General features: G+C 46.0%; 1 protein-coding gene and 1 long non-coding RNA gene across 8 annotated transcripts in view; one reads left to right on the top strand and one right to left on the bottom strand.

Annotated features, from left to right (window-relative positions):
* UBP1 (upstream binding protein 1) overlaps nt 1-9,409 on the bottom strand; it is a 60,736-nt gene extending 51,327 nt beyond the window's left edge. For 6 of the 7 annotated variants that reach the window (XR_005223963.2, XM_037890183.2, XM_007057234.4 and 3 more), the window contains exon 1: nt 8,752-9,409. Coding sequence is in view for 6 of the 7 variants with exons in the window: in XM_037890183.2 (XP_037746111.1) it covers nt 8,752-8,864 (113 nt within the window). In the remaining variant the exon portion in view is untranslated. The remainder of the gene's footprint in view (nt 1-8,751) is intronic. The other variant, XM_007057235.4, reaches the window with a different exon arrangement.
* Nucleotides 9,410-9,548: 139 nt separating this feature from the next.
* LOC114018866 overlaps nt 9,549-22,400 on the top strand; it is a 42,916-nt gene continuing 30,064 nt past the window's right edge. Inside the window, exons 1-3 of the long non-coding RNA XR_005223964.2 lie at nt 9,549-9,816; nt 15,660-15,791; nt 17,583-17,679. This is a non-coding gene — a long non-coding RNA (uncharacterized LOC114018866). The remainder of the gene's footprint in view (nt 9,817-15,659; nt 15,792-17,582; nt 17,680-22,400) is intronic.

Raw genomic sequence — 22,400 nt, 5'->3', positions numbered from 1 at the left:
TTTTATGCTTTTTGCTAACCAGGATACAATGTATTTCTAAATACAATTTAGAACTTCAGTAGTAAACATGTACTGCTTGAACACTGGTCCCTTCCACCCCTGGTATTTATTATGGATGGCAAGATGGATGGATGACTATAAGATGCCCAGATCTATGACAGTATCTTCCTCTTTGGCTGTTAGGCATCTACCCTGGTACTTTGTGTTGTGCATACTAGCAAGAAAATTAGGTGGAATAAATGCTTGCTCCATCTGCTTGCTCACTGACTGCAAAATTTAAATTTGTTGTTGGATATCCTGCAGTGTTGCTTGAAGGTCTTTCCAAATTTCAACAGCATCAGCAATAGATCAACTACCTTTCTGCAATTTGTCCAAGGCTACAAAAACAGGTTTCAGTATATTTAGCATATCTTCTACATTTCTCTGCAGTCTTATGTTCAGTCTTACGTTGATTACTTTTGGCTGCTATAGTTCCATCTATTTTGCCCTGCTTTTCTTCACAAATTTTCATCTGCATAGGCAAGTTTTTAATAAACAGCTCAAAATAGTCAACCTCTGAATTCCATCTTGCATCATTGGGGAGAATTAGTTTTGATCCTCCTCCTGTCTTCAGTGAAGCAGAAGCAAAGTGACTTGCAGAAGTATTTTACAATTTCAAAAATTTGTTTTATTCCTGGACTATGTACATGTTTGACACTACACCCATCTATTACAGGTTTCAGGTTCACTTTATTATCCTCTTCTAGGTTTCTTACCTTAATTCAACATATTTTTATTTATACATTACCATAAGCTTAGTGCACCTAAGTCAAAATTTCAAATTGAATTTTAAACAGGCTTATTTTTTAAAGAAAATAAAACAAAAAATCTGATTTCAATGAAAAGCATAGGTTTTTTTAACCACTCTAGACACTCTACACTTTTCACACAGGTGGCAGTCATAATCTCTACTTTTTGCCAACAAAACTCTCATTTTACAGGCAACCTTAATTCTGACACAGATTCATAGATATTAAGGTCAGAAGGGACCATTATGATCATCTAGTCTGACCTCCTGCACAATGCAGGCCACAGAATCTCACCTACCCACTCCTGCAATAAACCTCTCACCTATGTCTGAGCTATTGAAGTCCTTCCTTACTCTTTTCATCCCCCTTCTACTGAATATTTGCATTTAACTCATTGCTTATATGTAATACCAATTCTTTTAGTATCAGGAATGAAGACTGATCTTTACACAGGCAAATATAAATGTCAGAACAGTAAGCCATAGCATCAATCTTCTAACTTTTGAGTGCAAGATTTTATCACCTTAAAAATGTGGAAGTTTTTATATATATAATACCACTTTTTATTAATGTGCCTATTCTCCAATGGAGAAAATCAGAATGGCTGAGCTCCAAAGAGCTTGAATATTTGCTTCAAGCAAACAATGCCCAACTTTATGCTTCAGACAATTTTGTCTTCACATCCTTCCCACAGTGACCTCTATCTTCTTCTATGCCAGCCCTACACCTGGAAACGTCTTCCTTGCGTGGTCCACAAGGTCACCTCCCTTTCCAAATACAAATCCCTTCTGAACTACTTCCTCTGTGAAGAAAACAACTGTCTACCAAGGCCACAGAGCAATTGGGGAGTTGTCATATTTATATAAACAAAAAATCATTTTATCAAGAATTTTATCATCAAAAGTGACTCTTTATAGCTGACCACTCTTAATTTTGTTTGTTTTAGATCAAATGATCTTTTCAAGCATGACTTTTTATGTAGTATGCAGTGCATTTATATCCAGCTTGTAGTCCAGAGGTCACTTGTGGCCTTTGAGGCTCTAAATTGTGACTTCTGAGGGTGAATGTATGTATTAATGAGTATTTGATAAGGTAAAACTTATGTTCCCACAGCCAAGCTCTGCAATGTTAAAATAAGTGCTTGAATCAGCCACATAACTACAAGAAGGAGGTAGAAAGCATCACATCCCCAAATCCTCCCAAAGCTTCTTTCCCTGCAGCCCAAGGAACAGCTCTGACGAGAGTTGGGAGCACTCAGAGTAAGCAGCCCCTAGCCCTTCCCTGTAGCAGCTGCTCAGAAAGTCCCCTGCTGCACTACAGAGGAGAGGACAATAACACTGGCTACTCCACTGCCTTCTTCCCTGACAGGCTGCGGGAGCTTCAGACACAGCAGGATGGAAACTCAACTGGCTATGACCCTGAGCCAAGGAGAGCACCTAGCAAAGGATGGCTCCCCTTTCTCATACAACCCACAGCAACCCAGAAAAAGGAGCAAGGAGAATCTGAGAATCAGCCACCAGTTAAATCTCCCTCATGCTCTGCCCATCTCAGAACAGGTTAGAGAAACCAGTTGGCTGCCCCAACTTGTGCCAGCTGGTTATGGTCATGGGATCAATGCCATCTGGGGATACTGAAAAGCAGTATGCAACAGCCACTCTGCTCCCCACACACACCTTTCATCAGGGGTTGTAAGGAAGGAGGCATAGGAGCTAGCTAGGCAAGCTCAACAGAATCTGTCTTAAAGTACTAGCTGTGTCTCCTGGGTCTTTTAGAAATGTGTTCAGCCATCAGGCTGAAAAGGTTGGACACCACTGATCTAGAACACAGGGGTCTTTACCATAAATAAAAATGTACAACAGAACAAAAGATGTAAACAAATTTATCATTCTATAAAAAAGGTATTTGTAATATGTAATGCATATTGTTTTATGTATGACATTTTTATACTATACATTTTTAGATCGTAAGTTCTTCAGGACATGGATTGTGTCTATGTTTTGCCAGCACCCAGTACAACGAAACTGCAATCCTAATTGGAGCAGGACTTTTTGGCTCTACCACAATAAAAATAAGGTTATATTCATATAAATTGTGCTTTACATTTGTATGTGGAAGAAAATAGCTGAACACAAAAAATAATATTTAAAGAAAAGAAGTGCAAAAGTTGTTTCTCAAACTGGGGTCCGTGGGCCCCACTGATCAACTCCCCCCCTCCCCCCCCATGCCTCCTGCATGCTGGGGAACAGCTGTTCAGCGGCATGCAGGAGGCACCGGGTGGGAGGGGGAGAAGTGGGGACAGGGTGCACTGGGCAAGGGGGCGGAAAGAAAGGGGAAGAGGGACAGATGGGGTGGAGCCTTGGGGGAAGGGGCAGAATGGGGGCGGGGCCTGGGCCTTAGTGAGGGGCTTGAGGGTCCCCGAAAAATTTAAAATCAAAAGGGGGGTCCTCGGGTTGCTAAAGCTTGAGAATTGCTGACTTAGCAAATTTGGTGTGAGTAACTATACAAGTCTGGACAAAGATTCAAGATTGTTTAGAAAGCGATGTAATGTTACAGGAACTATATTAAACAGTAATTTGATCTGTCAAAAGTAACAGTGCCCACAAGTACATAGGAGAAGAGCGGACTGAATCACTTGCCTATATTTTTTACTTTGTTAGTGCAGAGCTTGAAAAGTTTATCAGGCATCTAAAGAGCTATGAGACAAACATATCAGCCAGACACCAACAAAACTGACAAGGGGAGAGTGGACCCCCAAATGTGAGATCCAAACACACACACGCCATTAGTGGGGAATTGGACTAGGAGTCCTAGCCAGCTAGTGTCCATGGATCTTGTTCAATTGCAAGGCCTCTGCTTAGCAAGGGAATAGATTATTTTTGAAGTTCCACAAATCTCCAACACCCCAGGCTGTAAGGAGCTCCCTCAGATACTGTCAGGGTGAAAGAGTGACTGTTAATTTAAGCTCCCCAACCTCCATTCTTTGTTTTGATTCTTACTCCCAAGAAGAGACCCAGTTCCAACCCCAAGGCCACTCCTAACTTTCCCAAGCTGCAGCAAAGTCAAGATGAACAGATCCTTTAAGGGCTTGTCTACAATTGGAAATACACTGAAATAGCTGTACCAGAATAGTTATTTTGGTATAAACTCTGGTGTGAAGACTCTTGTTCCAGAGTAAGAGTACTTTTTCCTGATTTAGCGTAATCCATTTCTAGAATAAAGATCTGCACATGGGGTTTATACCAAAGTAACTATTTCAGAATAGCTGTTATGGTAAATATCCAAAGGTAGACAAAACCTTAGATTCTCTACCGCACACAAAGTTTTGAATAGTAGCAATTTAACTGACAAGCATTACACTTCCCACATGAATTTACGTGATTTCTTTTTCTAGCCCACTGTTAATGGCTATAGTTGGCTCTCAGTTAAAGCGTTTAAATATACAAATCCCCAAATGGTAGGCCATATTTTGGCAGGTAAGTTATGAATACTGAAAACTGTAGTTTTTAAACAGAATTAGCCAGTTATGAAAAAACTAAGTATAAAACATGAAAAAAACTATATTAGTAATCTGATTTAATTTAAATGAAGGCTCAAGGCTCTTATGATATGGAAAGAAAAAAATTCTCATTCCACCACAGAAACAGTGAGTAGTTTCTTAGATAAACATTTTCTCTCTTGACACAGCCTTCACTACCCGATGCCTTATTAAAAAACAAAACAAAACAGAAAAACCTAACAACAAAAAAAAATACCTCACCCACCCCAAAAGGACCAAATTTATTACATCTGGATTACGTTAACCCTCTTTCAGACTATTAAGCATTTACAGAGGTTATGCAGTTTTCATATGGCTGCAGAACTATACTGGTTTTGGTCATGAACTTTGACAGGACCTGCTTTAAAAGCAGTTAATGTCATGTTTCTGTGAGAGTATCATACCTAGTATAGTTATTTGTAACAGGCAAAATTATCATCACTGAAAGAACTTAGCAAAAAATATTTGATTCCGCCCCCCAGTTCAGGGGGGTGTGTGTGTGTGCGCGCACACACACATTTAACAGCGCTAGGTACATATCAAGTGTCACTGTTTCATATGTAGAGTCAGTTTCTCTGTAGCATAAAAGATGCTTAAACAGATGATCAGAAAAAGATGTTTTAAATATATTTTTAAATTTCATGATCTACTATTTAAAGAGTATCATTAAAACCTGGAAATTTTTAAAATTAGTCAATTTCAGGTTGACAACATCTCTTTAAAACCTACTGTCATTGATCAATAGACATCCACATTTATTATATTTGGATAAATGCTGGACTGGCTGACAACTTATACTTATGGACATAAACTGACAATCAACTTGGGTGAGAATCCCCACATAGAAAAATAGTGTTCAGGTGACCAAATACATAAAGTCCAGCCACGAGGAAGTTTGTGTGGAAGGTTGTTTTTTTTAATGAGAGTATCCATTTTTGAGAGCTCATTCTTTATCTTTCCCTGTTTGCTATAGAGGATGTTTATCAGGTGGTTCCGCAGTTTCTTTGAGAGCGTGTGGCACAAGCTGTCAGCATAGTCTGTGTGGTATGTAGATTGTAATGGATTTTTTACCTTCAGTCCTTTTGGTACGATGTCTATCTGTTTGCATTTGGAAAGGAAGATGTCTGTCTGTCTGTCTCTGTACAAGTTTTTTCATGCAGTTGACAGATTTCCACTCCATACGGCTAAATGCAGTGCCTTGCATAATGACAGGTCTCAGAGTAACAGCCGTGTTAGTCTGTATTCGCAAAAAGAAAAGGAGTACTTGTGGCACCTTAGAGACTAACAAATCTATTTGAGCATAAGCTTTCATGAGCTACAGCTCACTTCATCGGATGTATGTGAGCTGTAGCTCACGAAAGCTTATGCTCAAATAGATTTGTTAGTCTCTAAGGTTAGTCCCTAAGGTGCCACAAGTACTCCTTTTCTTTTTGCGAATACAGACTAACACGGCTGTTACTCTGAAACCAAATATATAATGAAGACTGGCAATGGGACAGGAAGCCCATGCTAGTCTTCCTTTAGAGGGGCAGGAAGCACATGCTAGTCTTCCTTTAGAGGTGCAGAGCATGGACATATGATCTAGAGGCTTACTTCTATATAGCAAGCCTATTTGTCCAAAACATGAATACATTCTTCTGTCACTTCCTTCCAGAGATTACAAATATTGGACTTCTCATAAGAAGACAGGCACAACAGAATGAGACTCATATGGTCACATTCTTTACATTCCATCACTTGCTTTTATTTTTCCATTTATGTCACCATCATTAACCCAAATCATACCCTATGTCCTACTGCAGGTACGACACCTAAATATCTGTTGTTGGTACCTAAAAACCCAGCATATTTGGGTAACTGACTCTGAACTTTACCCAAAGAATAATACAATTAGATAATTCCTTTGATCATATGCTTTGGGATGAAAATTGCAAAATAATGCTAATGTTTTTGCCCATAAGTTATCCAAAAATACTTATTTTGTGCTTTATTGTAACCCTAAAAATATATGCAATATTGACTTTAAATTCTTACATACAACTCACACATTTTTAATTTAAAAATGTTTTAAGTGCTGCTGCTATGGCTACTATTTGAGTGATAACTTCTTATGAGATCATGATTTATATCATCTATAAACAGCTAAATCTCAGGATGGGTACCCAACACGAAGGAAGATGTGGCTGGGAAAAGAGGAGCATTAGCATAGTAAGGAATAGATTCACAGGATGCAGCAGTACTGGAGCTAAGAAACAATACCATTCAATATGAAGCATTAAAATCTATAAGCATGGAAGGAGAGGCATCATAAACAAGGCTCAGATCAGAATTCCTCAGAAAGATAATACAAAGAACCAGAAGAGAACGCATTTTAACATGACTACTCAAAAGTCTGTTTTTTAAACCTATAACACACCTTTTCTTTCAAAGGAAACAAAGAAAATGCACCAAAAAATGGGCATATAAAATCAGCTGACGTTTGAGAGGAAGCATGAACAATAATCTTAAAAAATAAAGAAAAAGGAGAATGAGTTAATGCTAGCCAGACTGGTTACAGGAAATAAGAAGAGTTTAAAAACATACCTGAGAGAAGAGCAACCAAACGACTAATAAGCTACAGGAAATAAATGATTAAAAAAAATAATTTAACTAAGAAAAACAAACAGATGGACAATAAGAAAATAGACCTCACAGAAATAATTTATTACAAAAACAGCTCAGGCATGCGCTGCAGGCCCTGCACCACTTGGCACACAACTTCATCCCCATGAAATGAAGCATCTCAGATTGTGACAGAAAGATGGGCTACTACACAGGAGAGCTGAGTGAATAAATACCAACAACCTCAAGTGGAAAGGAGCTACCTGTGAATTTGATGATAAAAAAAAAAAAAAAAAGAGTATCTAATTTTTCATATTGGCAGACCTTTAACAAAAATTGTTATTTTAAAAGTGCAGGTAAGTGAGTTAAATGAAAATCACCTTAAAAGGTATACACACTAGAATACCTGGACTTTGAAGACCACTCAGAAGCTTCAGCTAATGTTCAGTTTTGCCACACACCTTCTGATTAGGATAAGCTACCAAGAGTACATAAACACCTGTGCTTTACATACTGTATTCGATACCAATTCTTTTGTGGATTAAATTCAAGGTACTTGTTACTTGACAAAACCTTAAACTGACAAAACCTTAAACTGAATAAAATCCAGTTATCACATATGCACCAGTACGTAATCTGTTTTTATCAAAATACTTTGTCTGGTCCAAAGATGGTGTGCACAGAAGGACAGCATTCTCAACAACAGGCCCTCACCTCTGAAATTAGGTCCTACTGGATACATGTCCACGCCTGGTTGCCTTTACTGCCCAATATGAGATCTGTCTCTGTCTAAGCTTTCCCAACCAAGTTCTGGAACCTCTTGGCACTGAGCCTATGGCTAGGTTTTCCACTACTCCATCTTTGCCCTTCAAGGTTGGCTAGATTGGTGTTACTAGTAAAGGGGGGGGAAGATGGAATATAATCTATTTATTCTAAATAAACATTTAAATTTGAAGTGCACCCAGATGCCATCGTGATGGGCACCTTAAACACTTTCAGAGGAAAACAACACCTACAAGCCCATAATGGGGAAATATACCTAATGAGAACAGACTGTAAAACTGGGTATGAATTGGAAAAGTGACTCGGTAGAAAAAACAAAAACAATAAAAGCCATCGCTATTTTAGGTTGCACAGAGACAGTCACTATTATTAAGTAAAAGATGAGCTACCTAATAAAAATACAACTAGATACTATGCTAAAAAAAATGCTATTACAGAGCTCATTTAAGAGGAATAAAAGTTATCAGGGAACTGGAAAAGATAGTTAATGAAACACTAAACAACAGCTTAACTGAGTAACACCTATTCTGGGAAACATGACGGACTACCACTCTGAAGGATGCAAAAAACCAAGAAAGGTAGATTTAGGGTAGACCACAGATCTAAAACTTCACTTTGGAAAGACTTCTTAATAGGGAATGTTCCCAGGTTGCAGAAGTCCCATCCCTGGAGACGTTTAAAGCTAAGCTGCACAAGAGCAACCCTATACTAGTCTCTGCAAACATGGGCTACTCTAGACGGTGCCATCTGCCCATCCGCGTCCCCACCCCAGCACACGTTACTGGGGTATGGCGGTACCGTCTCTGTTCGAAGGAGTAACGCCCAAGGCGGGCTCTGCGCCCATGCTGGAGGAGGAAGGGACTGCGATCTGGCTGCTCTCTGCCACACAGGCGTTTCCTCCCCCCCTGCAGCGGGCACACGCTGCCCTGGTGCCTAACATGTGGCCAGGCACCGGGAGCGCCGCAGCAGCGGTAGGTGCAACACTGACTGCGGAGCGGGGCCTGCCTGGCCGCGACGGGCCTGGGAGCGCAGCGGGGCGGGTACCTCATGCTGTAGGCGCTGGCTCCCAGCTCCTGCCCAATGCCGGAGAGGCTGGCATCGAAGTCGTGCGCCAGCCCGGACTCGATCACTTCATCCATCTTCAGCACCCACGCCATCTTCCGCCGCTCGGCGCGGCCGGAGGGGAGGAGCAGACCCGCCGCCGCCGCTGTTACTCCTGTGGGAGACGATGACTCGGCGGGGGCGGGTAGGGCCCGGGGGAGGCGCCGAGAGCCCGGGAGAGGAAGGGGAGAGTCCGCGTTCAGCCCCGCGGGGGCCCTTTCCCCGCGGCAGCAGCACCAGGGCGCGGGGCCGCTCTCAGCATCCTGCGCTCGCCCGGCCGCCGCGTGGGGCCCGGGGCCCGGCGGCCTCAACCCGGACACAGCAAGGGGCCGCCGCCGGCCGAGCTCCGACCCAGCCCAGCGGCGGGTGCCGCATCGTTCACGGGAGAAGAGGCAGCAGGACCGCCCCCCGCCCGGGGACCCGCCGCCGGCTACAGCCCGAGCGAGGACCCGGCGCCAGCACCGCTTCCCTCCCGGCCCCGCTGCCGCTGTCCCCGCGTCCCGAGCCGGGCTCCGAGAGGCAGCCCTGCTCCCTGTCAGGCGCTCGGGGGCCTGGGCTCTTCTGGGGTCTCCGCTCCAGCGCAGCTACAGAACCTATACTAACATGGCGGTTGGCTACTTCCCCTTCCCCGTTCAGGTCCCCGGGCGGGGCTTAGCCATAGCGAGAGGGAAGATTGGCTGGAGCTTGTTGGCGGGCAGCAGGACTGTCCAATTGGGACCTCCAAGAAAGGCAAAGTAGACGGTAGCCAATCAAAAGGCAGTGCCCCACGCCTCGCGATAAGCCTTCGGGGCGTGCAGGGAACTGTTGTCGCCATGGTGACCAGTATTACAGCCCGCCCTCATTGACGACTCTGATTTGTGACGTATGTGCACGGACAGCGCTTGCGTTAACCCTGCCCTCGCTACTGGTTGGAGCCTAAGACTGACCGCTGCAGAAACCAATCCATGCTGGAAAAGGAAACGGGCGGCAGTAGGCGACACGCAAAGGAAGCTCCGCAGAGCAGCTTGGGTAAGTCATTGCCTGGGGCGGGGCCTGGCTCCCAGGGCGCCTGTGGGCTACGGCAAGGGTGGGGCTGAGAGAGCGTCTAGTTCAGTGCACGGGGGAGGCAGCGTGTCATTTCCCGCCCGCAGGGAGCGCTGTGCCTTGGGTCTGGTGCAGGGATGTACCTCCCCCTCGTCTCCCCTAGGATGACCAAAGAGCAAGGGGGAGGAGGCGCAATAGGCACCTAAAAAGACAAAGCACCAAATATTGTAACTGTCCCTGTAAAATCAGAACATCTGGGCATCTTCATCTCCTGCAATAGTCAACTAGTTACAGGCAGCTATTACCCACTCTAGAATGAAAAGTGTAAACAGTTATATATATATATAAATAAAAGGAAGCAAATTAATAAGAAACAAATGCTTATTTAGAGCTAGGTCAGCTCTCTAGGTATTGGTTTACTGAACACCACTGACAGCCTACTGCTGAGGTACTACTAAAATATACTGGATAAAATACTACTCAAAAATCAAGAGAAAGGGTAGTTCTAAAGCCAACTAATACATAAGCTGTAAAAAGAAGTTGAACTGACAGTAAGCCTTTGGAGAGCTTTGGAATATTGTGCTGGGTTTAAGGAATGACTTCTAAAAATTGTAAGGATAGAGAAACATGGCAAAAGAGGTAGGAATGTTAAAATATCACAGTATACTGAAGTCATGAGGCCTTACACAGATACCAGATTCAGAATCCTTGAAGAAAACAGAAATAAAACAGAAAATGCAAATTTTTATCGAGGGACAGAGGTTGTGATGGCTTGGGATACAATATTCATTTTCCAGATAACTTTGTAAATGTGTGTTCGTCTAGAAAGAAAAAAAATATATAATGGAACTTGCACACATTACTCCAAAACACAAGCCACTACTGCTAATTCAGTTTATTGGGCCAAATGTTGGGTGCATGAATATGCCTTCTCCCAAGGCTCTCCTTTTCCCTCAGGTGGAACGGCATAGATCCCAAACCCAAAATAAGGTTTCCCTTGATTGTAATAACTAGAGCCATCTACAAAGAAATGATACCTTTTGAAGAAATCTTTCTACTGAATCAATGGTAGAAAAAGCTTCCTTTTCGCCTTCCCCCTTAAATTCAATTGGTCAGTATCCGGACACACGTGGCTCCCCTTGGTGCAGTAGGTCAGTTGGTAACACCTATGGTGTTCTAACAGGGAGTGTGTGATGAGTGTAATAGGATTGGGCTGAGGTTAATCAGGAAAGAAAAATGTTGTATGACCCAATTAGTGGCCAGTAAGTAACTTTTCACAATTGTCATAGTGAGCTCTACTGGTGACATTAAATGTGAGGCATAGGCCACAGGTCTGATTTTCCCATGCCTCTCTTGTGAAGCCACAACTGCCAACCCATTAACATTCACCGCCACCTCCAGCTGATAAAGTGTCAGGATTTGGAGTGATCAACACTGGAGCCATGACAATAGCCTTTCAACGGGGACACTGCTTCTGTGCATTGCTCAGTCCATTCCCATTGAACACACTTCTGTAGCACTTGGTACAAGGTACCTAAGTGGAAGCAAAATTGGGAATGAAATCTCTGTGGTACCCAGTCAAACCCAGAAAGGATCTTAAAGCCACTGAATCCTTCGGTTGAGGCAATTTTTGGATTGTATCCACTTTCTGTTGCACTTGGGTTCTACCCCATTTTGTCAGGGTGAGACCTAAGAAAGAGATACGAGAGGCCACTAACTGTGCCTTAGCAGGATTGCACTTCAAGCCTACTTTCTGTATGATCTGCAGGAGCTCCTCCAAGCCTTTCCAGATGCTACTTCTTGGGATGGGTCACTAGACAAAATCTGCGTACTAGAATAGAACCATTATTGGTTTAGAAAATTGTGACAGTACCTGCCTAATTTGAACATGAAATAACGCAGGGGAATTTTTGTACCCCTGGTGTAAATGGTTCCAGGAATACTGGACCCCCTGAAAACTAAACACAAACCAGTACTGGGAAATGTTGGCCAGTATAACATCCAAAAGTTATTACTGATGTTGAGGAAAGTAAACGCTGTTGCCTCTGGATCAAAGGACTTAATGAGATCTGTCAGCTTGCCCACCATAGGGGCACAAGTAGGTGACCTGATTTAGGCATCCCTAATCAATGGTTAGATGCCAGGTACCATCTGGTTTCTTAACAGGCCAAATAGGGGAATTGGCAGAGTAAGTACATCTATGTAGAACTCACTGGGTCAGAAAGGACTCAATAGTCTTGTCTATGTATCCTTTAGCTTGATCTGGGTAAAGATATTGTTTTGGGGCTGGTACATTTCCTCCTTCCAAAACAATAATGACGGTCATACATCCACAGTCAAGTTTGTGTTTGGCAAAGGCATCCGCATGCTTGAAAAGTAAAGTCTGTAACTCGGGTTGGTCTACATGCTCTGCCACTATTTTGTTCAAGTTATATCTCTATGGTTCCGGTTCCTCTGCTAGAGGCATCTTGCCACATTCAGGCATGATCACTGGCGGATAATCCATTGCCGACTCTGTAGTATGACACAAGAGGAAGTTACTTACCTCATGCAGTAACAATGGTTCTTTGAGATGTGTCCTCCTTAGGAAGCGCCACAGTAGATTTTAGGTAGCAGTGTCCCTTCAACCCACTCATGTGTTCTCCTCTCTCATGATCTGCCTTGAGGCTATCTAGCAGTGCACAGGCAAACCCCCCTCAGTTCCTTCTCTACAGCAAAACCCCTTATGGAGAACTCTGAAGTAGAGGGGAGTAGGATAGGTTGTGGAGCACCCATAGGGGGACATCTCTAAGAACCATTGTTACTACACAAGGTAACTTCCTCTTCTTCAAGTAGTATCCCTATGGGTGCTTCACTGTAGGTGATTTCACAGCAGTATTACCCATGGAGGGCTGGGGCTTGGGAGTGGAGTCTGTTACTAAAGAGAGTACTAGGAAGCCAAAGATGACATCAGAGGCCGAATCTCCAGTGATCGCATAATGTTCTGCGAAAGTGTGGGCAGAGGCCCACGTCGCTGCTCTGCAGATTTCCAAGATAGGGACAGGTTTAAGGAATGCAACAGAAGTAGAAATTAACCTTGTGCAATGTGTACAGATTCCAGATGGAGGCAACAGGTTTGTGCCCTTCATAACACTGATTAATGCAAACTGAGACTGACACACTCTGTACCTCGGGGGAACACCGAACACCCCCATGTTCAGCCTTATAATATGATTGTGTACTATTCAATGCAAAGTTTGTCATGTCGGGTGTCTTCGGAAGGCTCATAATGTACTGAGCATTGTTGTTATAGTAATAGTTGTTATAGTAATGTTATAGGTTGTAATTTCATGTATATAATTATGAGGCTGAAAATGCGTCCTCATGGCTTAAAGCAAGCCCAAGCAAAAACTCTCCAAGAGCAGAGGGGAAGTTCACACCTCATCAGGGCATGTATGGGACAAACCCAGTCCAGCCTCAGAGAAACAAAGGATCTGTTGGACTCTCAAGTGAGTCACCCCCCTCCCTTTGGTCAGTTTGGGACTGCGATGAGGTAATGCTCACCTGACTCTGAAGGGGGGGCAAAGCCAAGAGGGAAGAAAGGACATGATAAAAGGGAGAGACATTTGCCATGCTCTTCCTCTCTCTCCCACCTCCATCTACAGACATCACGACCAAAGCGATTGAAGCACTGATCAAACCAGCCAGCCCTTCAGACAGGTTGTGAGAAGCATCTTTAAGTTTGTAAAGGGCACTGAAAGTGTTGAGATCAGCTTAGAATGCTGATCTGACCAAATCTGACTCGTTGGGCTTTAACTTATAATCACTTAAAATCTATCTTTTTAATTAATAAATTTGTTTATTCTACCTGAAGCAGTGTGTTTGGTTTGAGGAGTGTCAGAGACTCTCCTTGGGATAACAAGCCTGGTATATATCAATTTCTTTGTTAAATTGACAAACTAATATAAGCTTGAGGCAACACCACCTCAGGAAGGGACGGGGGTGTAATGTCTGCCAGGGAGGGAAGTGTCCAGGTTGTTGGCTGCCCGCAGGTCGCAGCTGAACTGGAGACAAACCCGGCTCCAGGGAGCACAGAGAAATGTGTTCCAGAGGAGAACCCAGAGAAGGGGCAGGGGATCTCAGAAATAACTGAGGTGGGTGAGGATTCCTGTGACTCTGTACCACAGGGAAGCAGTGTGCTTCCAAGTATGGGAGGGGCTGAGACCAGCTTCTTTCTAGCAGAAGGCAACGTGCCCTCAGGCGCAGGGGCAGGAGAGGTGTTGTCAGTGATTAAGGAAACTGTCCCAGTTCTTAGCTGGCAGAGTTTTGCAGATGAACAAGAGACAGAACCCTTCCAAGGGAGCACAGAGAAAAGTGTCTTAGGAGGTGGCCCAGAGGAGGAAACTGGGGAAGGAGTAATGGGGGTAAGGAATGTCTCCTCACTAGTCACTTGGGGCAGGATGCCCAGGACGCTATGAGGATGGCTGGGTCAGCATCTGTGCACCCAGGCACTCAGCCTGTGACCCAAGTTTTGAGAAGGAACTGTGTAACAAGCCTGCTACATATCAATTTCTTTGTTAAATTTACGATCTAATATAAACTTGCAGAGTCCAGCCGGCATAACTGGACACTGCAAGACAGAGGTTCCTAAGGTTGTGTCTGGGACCGGAGATATTGGCTAGTGTCTTTCGGTTGCAAGTAGCTGGGAGCGGCTTACATGCCAGAGGCTGTGCGTGAACAGCCCAGCAGTGGGGGTTCTCACAGCAGAGTATGGTAAGGCTGGCTTCCAGAGTTGAGGATTGGCCTGACCTAGCAGATCACCGGTCCAGAAAACAGCAGAGGGGAATGTCACAGAGACCCATTTGGATAGTTTTTGAGCTGATATTGCAGAGCTTTTGGATCTTTCTGTGAACAAAAGGAAGAATTATGGGGACTTCCTGAAGTTCTTAGTCCTGTCCGCATAGAATGCTAGTGCTCTTCTAACATCTAGCATATGCAGAATTGCCTCCCTGTTGTCACGATGTGGCTTTAGGGAAAAAAAAACAGGAAGATGCTTCTGTTGATTCATATAGAAAGCGGAGGCAACTTTAGGGAGAAACTTGGGATGCAGCCTCAGTTACTTTTTCTTTAAAAAAGACCATGCATGGTGGGTGTGCCATTAGGGCCCCCATTTTTCCTATGCACCTATCTGAGGTGATGGCAATTAGAAATGCTGTCTTAATGGACAGGTGTGAGAGAGAGACAGTTGCCATGGGCTCAAACGGAGGTCTAGTCAAAACTCTGAGAACTGGGTTAAGATCATAGGTTGGAGCAGGTGGTCTCACGTGCAGGAAGAGATTTCCAATGCCCTTAAGGAATCTACGCATCAGCGGGTAAGCGAACAACAGAGTATCCGTCTATCTGATGGTGGAAAGCCATTACGGCCACAAGATGTACTGTAAAGGTGCTGAGTGAGAGTTCTGACCTTTTGAGGTCTAAAATGTAGTGTAAAATAAGAGGGAGGGAAGATGAGGTTGGATGCTTAGAATGACACCAAACTTTTAATCATTCCCATTTTTGTAGATAAGTACATCAGAGATCAACTTTAGTCTGTACAGCAACACGTCTTTCTCCTCATCAGAGCATTCTATCTCTAAGTCTTGGAACAAAGAAGGAGCCAGGCTTAGAGGTGGAGGATGCAGACAGGGGTGAAGGATCAGCCCGTCACTTTGAAAGTGCATGTCGGGAATGTGCCAAAGAGGAACCAGAGGACATATTGCTATCTGTGTCAATTAAAGGAACCAGACATGTCTTGGCCAGAAGGGGGCAATCAGAATAACTCTCACTTTGGCTCGTCGAATTTTCAACAGGATCTTGGATAGAAGAGGAAATGGAAGAAAGACATACAAGAGGTCCCTGTTCCATAGGAAGATGAGAGCGTCACCCAGTGAATGTTTCCCCAGGCTGGCCCTGGAACAGTAATGAGGACATTTCTTGTTCCGGTAAATAGCAAAGAGATCTGTAGTTGGGGTTCCCCAAAGGGCAAATATGTCTTGAAGCACCTCTGAGTTCAGTTCCTATTTGTAGTCATGAGAAAAGTTCCAACTGAGACTGTTGGCTGTCATCTTCTGTATTCCTAGTAGACAGACAGCTGAGATGAGCACACTGCGATGGATGCACCAATTCCAAAGTTTGAATGCTTCTTTGCAGAGGGAAGGACATCAGGCACCTAAGTTCCCTCTAAGCTGTGCAGCCGGCAATCTAGGGCCGCACAGGTGGGGAGAGGCACCTCTCCCCCGGCCCCAGGCTACTGCAGCGAGAGAGGGCTGGGGGGAGTCCTCTCTCCCTGGCACAGCCCTGGGGCAGCCTGCACCCCAAACCTCTCATCCCTGGACCCCCCAGCCGGAGCACTCACCCCCCACGCCCCTGCACCCTAACCCTCTGCCCCAGTCCTGAGCCCCATCCCACACCCTGAACCCCTCATCCCTGGCCCCACCCCAGAGCCTTCATCCCCAGCCGGAGCCCTCACCTGCTGCACCCCAAACCCATGCCCCAGCCCTGAGCCCCCTCCCACACCCCAAACCCGTGCCCCAGCCCGAGCCCTCACCTGCTGCACCCCAAACCCATGCCCCAGCCCTGAGCCCTCACCTGCTGCACCCCAAACCCGTGCCCCAGCCCTGAGCCCTCACCTGCTGCACCCCAAACCCCTGCCCCAGTCCGAGCCCTCACCTGCTGCACCCCAAACCCCTGCCCCAGCCCAAGCCCTCACCTGCTGCACCCCAAACCTGTGCCCCAGCCCGAGCCCCCTCCTGCACCCCAAACCCGTGCCCCACCCCAGAGCCCCCTCCCGCACCCCAAACCCAAGCCCCACCCGAGCCTACACCCCCAGCCAAAGCCCTCATCCCCCCACATCCCAACCCTCTGCCCTAGCCCTGAGCCCCCTCCTGCTCCCCAAGCCCCTCAGCCCCAACACCGCCACACATTACCTCCATATTTGTGTACATAACAAAATTCATTCCACACATGGATGTAAAAAATTAGAGAGAACATTGTCAGGCACCCTCATGGCAATTTATATAAAACATAAAGAGCATATTATTTATCATGAACTTTGTGTGGGTGTTCTTGATGAAAGGCAGAAAGTGTGCAAAGACGTTTCTGATGGCCCTTAGCTCCAAAAGATTGATGTGGAGGATTGATTTTGTGGGAGTCCACTTGCCTTGAACCTTGCAGTCGTGTAGGTCAGCTTCCCACCCTTTTAGAGAGGCATCCCTCATTAGAGTCCGCGTCGGTGACGGCTGCACGAATGGAACGCCTGCTCTAACATTGGATGGGTCTTTCCAGCAGTCCAGGGAGTGCTTTACTGTGGAGCACAGTGATAGCAGTCTGGTTAGTCTGTCCCTATTTGGGGAATAGAGAGAAGTGAGCCACATCTGAACACACCTCATGAACATCCGGGCATTTGGGGTGATGAAGTTGCATGCTTCCATATGACCTAGCAGCTGCAGGCAGTTCCTGGCTGATGTTTGAGGGCCAACCTGGATGGGACTCATAAGGGCAGTGAGTCTGTGTAGTGGGAGGAATGCTCTCACTTGTACAACGTCGAGGTCAGTTCTGATAAACTCCAGTCACTGTACCGGGGTCAGTGTTGATTTCTGTAAGTTGAGCTGTAGACCCAGCTGCACAAATGTGTGCGTGGTCATCTGAGTGGCTCATATGGCATCCTGAAACGAGGGAGGCCTGAGGAGGCAGTCATCTAAGCATGGGAAAATCACAATGACCAATGTTTGCAGGTGTGCAGCTACAACAGAGAGAACCTTGGAGAATGCTCTGGATGCAGACGAGAGGTTGAATGGGAGCACTCTGTACTGACAATGGTCCTGCCCAAAGGTAAACCATAGGAATCTCCTGTGCAATGGTCATATCAAAATGTGGAAGTAGCCATCTTGTAGGCTGAGGGCCAAAAACCAATCTTGCTCTAGAGCTGGAATAATGGCTGCTGCATGACCATCTTGAACTTCTGCACCTTCACATATTTGTTTAAGGCTTTTAAATCTAGAATGGGCCTCCAACCTTCCTTTGCCTTGGGAATCAGGAAATAACAGGAGTAAAACCCTTTGCCCCTGAGTTGTGCAGGGACTGGTTCTATGGCCAGTAGGCATAACAGATGATCTGTTTCCTGGTGAAGTCAGTTCTTGTGAGAAGGGTCCCTGCAGAGGGATGGGGAAGGAGGGTGGGAATGGGAGAGGGACATGCATTCAGATGTATTGTGGGTTTCTCTCTTCAGGTTGCAGAAACTTGTTCCTCTCCTATCCCCACATCAATTTCAGTCCCTAAGTCCAGATATCACCAAGAGCACTACACCAAGTTGTAATTCAACATATATGAGGAGGAGTACTCGATTTTGGTTGTTAGGGCTGCAACTCTTTATCCCAAACCATAATGTATCAGTACCTCAGTACTAATAGTTTTATCCCCTCAACCTCTTGACCCCTCTCAGCAGAATTACAGCCTTACAGAAGGCACTTGTAAGCATTTACTCACTAGAGTAAACAAAGTAGTTTTCATTTCAAGATTTACACAAAAGATGGGCCAAACAGCCGTAAGCGTCGGCCTCTTGCAGGGTCTCAAGAACTGGGATACACACCGGCTCTTGTCTTGAAAACCAAGTGTACCACAGCTGAGGAAGTCTTGTAGGGGTGCTTAAGCAGCTAAGGCTTCATTGGCCCGAACACCTAGTGGATCCAAATATGCCCTTCCCCAGTTGCTTTCAGGGGCTCTCTGCAGGGCTCCAGACTGTCTGCCTCTGTGACCGCCCTCTCCCAACTACCATGGAGCTCTCCCCCGCTGGTAATCCATCATCCCCTGGCCAGGAGGTCAGGGGCAGTTGCAGAATCTTGTCTGACATTAGCAGATTCACCTCATTAATTCATTATATAACTCAAACTCTTAATTCAGGGCAGCAAGAGCAAGCACACACACCAGGAGCTCATTCACTATATCCTGTCAGGAGAATTTCTCATCTTGCTTTTCTCTCTATTATTCTCTTAGTTTCTTCTTTTGCTCACTCCCTCTTTCTTTATTTTTCACTTTCACTGCATTTACACTTTCCTCACTCTCCTTCACAGGGAGGTCCTGCTGCTATCACTACACTTTAGATTTCTCGCTCACCAACTGCTCAGTTCCAGATGTCATCTATGAAACCTTCTGATACCAACATTAATTTTTTTCCCAACTGTTAAAGGCATGTGGCTGACACAGCTTAGGGACCCTAGTGACTCCTTGTGCATCCCTAATGGTTGGTTACCTATGTGATGTATGTAGCTATGAAACTGTGATGCCTTTTGTTTTCTGTGTATTGCTAATTTAAATGTATATCCATAGACACCGACTCCGTGGGTGCTCCGGGGCTGGAATACCCAAAGGGAAAAATTAGTGGGTGCTCTGCACCCCCTGGCAGCCAAGCTCCCCTCACCTCCAACCCCACCTCCACCTCCTCCTCCCCTGAGCGTGCCGCATCCCCGCTCGTCTGCCTACCTCCCGCTCCCAGTGTTCCTGCCCGGCCACTGCCAAACAGCTGTTTGGCAGCATTAGCAAGCTCTGGGAGGGTGGGAAAGGAGCGGGAACGTGGCACACTCGGGGAGGAGGCAGGGCCGGGGCAGGGATTTGGGGAAGGGGTTGGAATGGGGGCAGGGCAGGGGCGGGAAGAGGCGGGGCCTCATGGAAAGGGTGGAGTGGAGGCAGTGCCTGTGGAAGAGGAGGCAGTGCCTGTGGAAGAGGAGGCATTGAGCACCCACGGGAAAGAGGGGAAGTTGGCACCTATGTGTATATCATCCCCGCTCTGAGAATAGTGAGCAGCAGCCGTTTCGTTTTTTTAGAGCTCAGACCAGACTTTCAGACAAGACACACTGTGGTCTTTCTCCTGGAGACTTTACTTCTGTTCTCTCACATATTGTATTTCAATGTGGCCAATTCTTGTAATGTTACTGTAATGCTTATGATACCTGCTGTGTTTCTTAAATCCTTAGCTACTCAAATTATATGATTTTAAAGAAAGCTGAGATTCTCACAAAGAAAAAATAAGTTTCTAGCCCTCGTTGTGGAGAAAAGTTTGAAAACATGAACTCTAATGGTTCAAAAGGCAAATAAAAAAACCCCCCAGAATTTGTAAACCCGTCTCATGATTCTTGGGGGCCTGATGCATGATTTTTGAATGCCTGGGATTGGCAATACTATTATTTTCTTACTGCAAAAATAAACAGCATTCAGACAAAGAAACTGTTACTCACTGTAACTGTGCTTCTTCAAGATGCGATGCAGACACATACTCCACTTAGGTGTGTGCGCGCCCAGTGTGCGAGAGCCAGAGACTTTTGCTGAGCAATACCTACAGAGGGGTGGCACTTGCCGTAGGCGCTGACTTCCCCTCTGCCCGGTGGGTGCTTGACTCGCCCTGACCCCATTCCACCCTTTCCCCAAAGTCCCCGTCCCCATTCCACCCCATTCCCCCAAGTCCCCGCCCCTGCCCCGCCTCCTCTCCTGAGCGTGCTGCATCCCTGCTCTTCCCCCTCCTTTCCAGAAAATCCTAAGTGCTGCCACAGAGCTGTTAGGCGGCGGGGGTGGAAAGGGCTGGGAGGGAGGGGGAGGAGCAGGGACACGGTGCGTTCGGTGGGGGAGGAGGAGGCGAGGGGGGAGCTTGGCTGCCGGTGGGTGCGGGGCACCAGCTAATTTTCACCAGCTCCAGCCCCAGAGCACCCACAGAGTCAGCACTTATGGCACTTGCGCCTCATGGCTGTCTCCCTTCCCCTGACTATATATGAGGCAGCACCATCCCGACCCCACTCAGTTCCTCTGCAACAAAAGCCCCTGAGAGGAAACTCTGATGCAGAGAGGACAGAGGGTGTGTCATGGAATACACATTTGCATCACATCTCAAAGAGCTACAGTTAGAGTAAGTAATGGTTTCTTCTTTGAGTCGATGCAGATGTGTAGTCCACTTAAGTGACTCGCGAGCATTCCCCAGTCTGGAGGCAGGGCTTGGAGTCTACTGCAATAGGGATCACAGGACCACCCTTCCGAGGTCTGTGTCTGCTCTGGAAGATGCGGTAATAGCATAATGGTCTGTAAACGTATGTATGGACGACCACATGGCTGTCCTGCATATGTCCAATATGGAAATGTCACTGAGGAACGCTGTTGATGTTGCTTCTGCCCTCGTGGAGACAGCCCGTATCCACCAAGGAGGCGTAGCCAAAGCTATCTCATACACAGCTTTGATACAGGATGTTATCCCTCTAGAGATGGTCTGTGCAGAGACCTCTTGGTTCCTTCATGCGGTCCGCATAAGACACGAACACAAGCTGTGGGTGTGATCACAGCATTGCCTTATCCTTGGAGAACTGAGTGTAAGGCGGCTCAGCCATTAGGGCCTGCAACTCTCATACTCTTCTTGCTGATATGATGGCTATCAGGAACATGGTTTTCTGAGACAGGAGGGCCAGTGGGTAGGATGCAAGGGGCTCTAACGGAGGGCCCATCAGAGCTGCAAGAACTTTGTGTAGGTCCCAAAACAGAACCATGTTTTTGGACCGGAGGATGTAAGTGGAGAAGCCCTTTCAGAAATCTGATCACCATGGCATTGGAATAAACTGACTTCCCTTGTATCAGGGGATGGAACACTGATATTGCTGCCAAATGCACCTTCAGTGAGCACAAGGCCTGATTTCTGAAGATGTTACAGGTACTCCAAGATGTCCTGGATGGAAGCTTCTGTGGTTGGGTCCCATTGGCCAATGACCACACCAAAAACCTCTTCCATTTTGCTAACTAGGCCATGCTAATGGAGGACTTCCTACTGTTGAGTAGGACATTTTGGACAGCCTCTGAGCACTGTTCTTCCTCTTCATTTAGCCATGCAGCAGCCATACTGTGAGGTGCAGGGAGCTGACTGCAGATGGAGGGTGCAGCTGTGGTTCTGAGTGAGCAGATAGGGATGGAGAAGAAGCAATATGGGAGGCTGAAATGACAGAGGAAGGAGATCTGAGAACCAGCAATGTCTTCGCCATGCTGGAGCAATGAGGATGAGCTTGACCCAATCTGCTTTGAGCTTTAGGACGACCTCAGGAATGACTGGAATAAGTGGAAGGGCATACAAAAGATGCAGACAACCAGCTGCAGTGAAAGGTATCGGAGAGGGAGCCCCAGCGGAGAGGAAGCCCCAGCTGAGGCCCTCTTGAGAGCAGAATAGTCGACGTTTCCTGTTTTCCCTCGTCACAAACAGATTGATTGTGAGGCTGCCCCATGTTGCAAAGATGACCTGGAGAATACTCTCCTTCACTCGTGGCACAGGGAGAAAACCCTGCTGAGATGGTCCATGAGACTATTTTGAACCCCTGGAAAATGTATTGCTACTGGGATGATGTCTTCTTTGATGCAAAATTTCAACAGGTTGATCACCCTCAGGCAGAGTAACCGGGAATGCACCACCTCTTGCTCGTTCACATAGTACATCATGGTAGTATTGTCAGTGAGTATGTGAACCAATGAGTGTCTGATGTGGTCCTGGAAGGCACGACATGCATTGTGGATGGCCCAAAGTTCCAGCATATTGA

The sequence above is a fragment of the Chelonia mydas genome, chromosome 2 (assembly GCF_015237465.2).
Source record: "Chelonia mydas isolate rCheMyd1 chromosome 2, rCheMyd1.pri.v2, whole genome shotgun sequence".
Lineage (NCBI taxonomy): Eukaryota > Metazoa > Chordata > Testudines > Cheloniidae > Chelonia > Chelonia mydas.
Note: the sequence above shows the minus strand (reverse complement) of the source record. Positions and strands in the feature narration are given on the sequence as shown.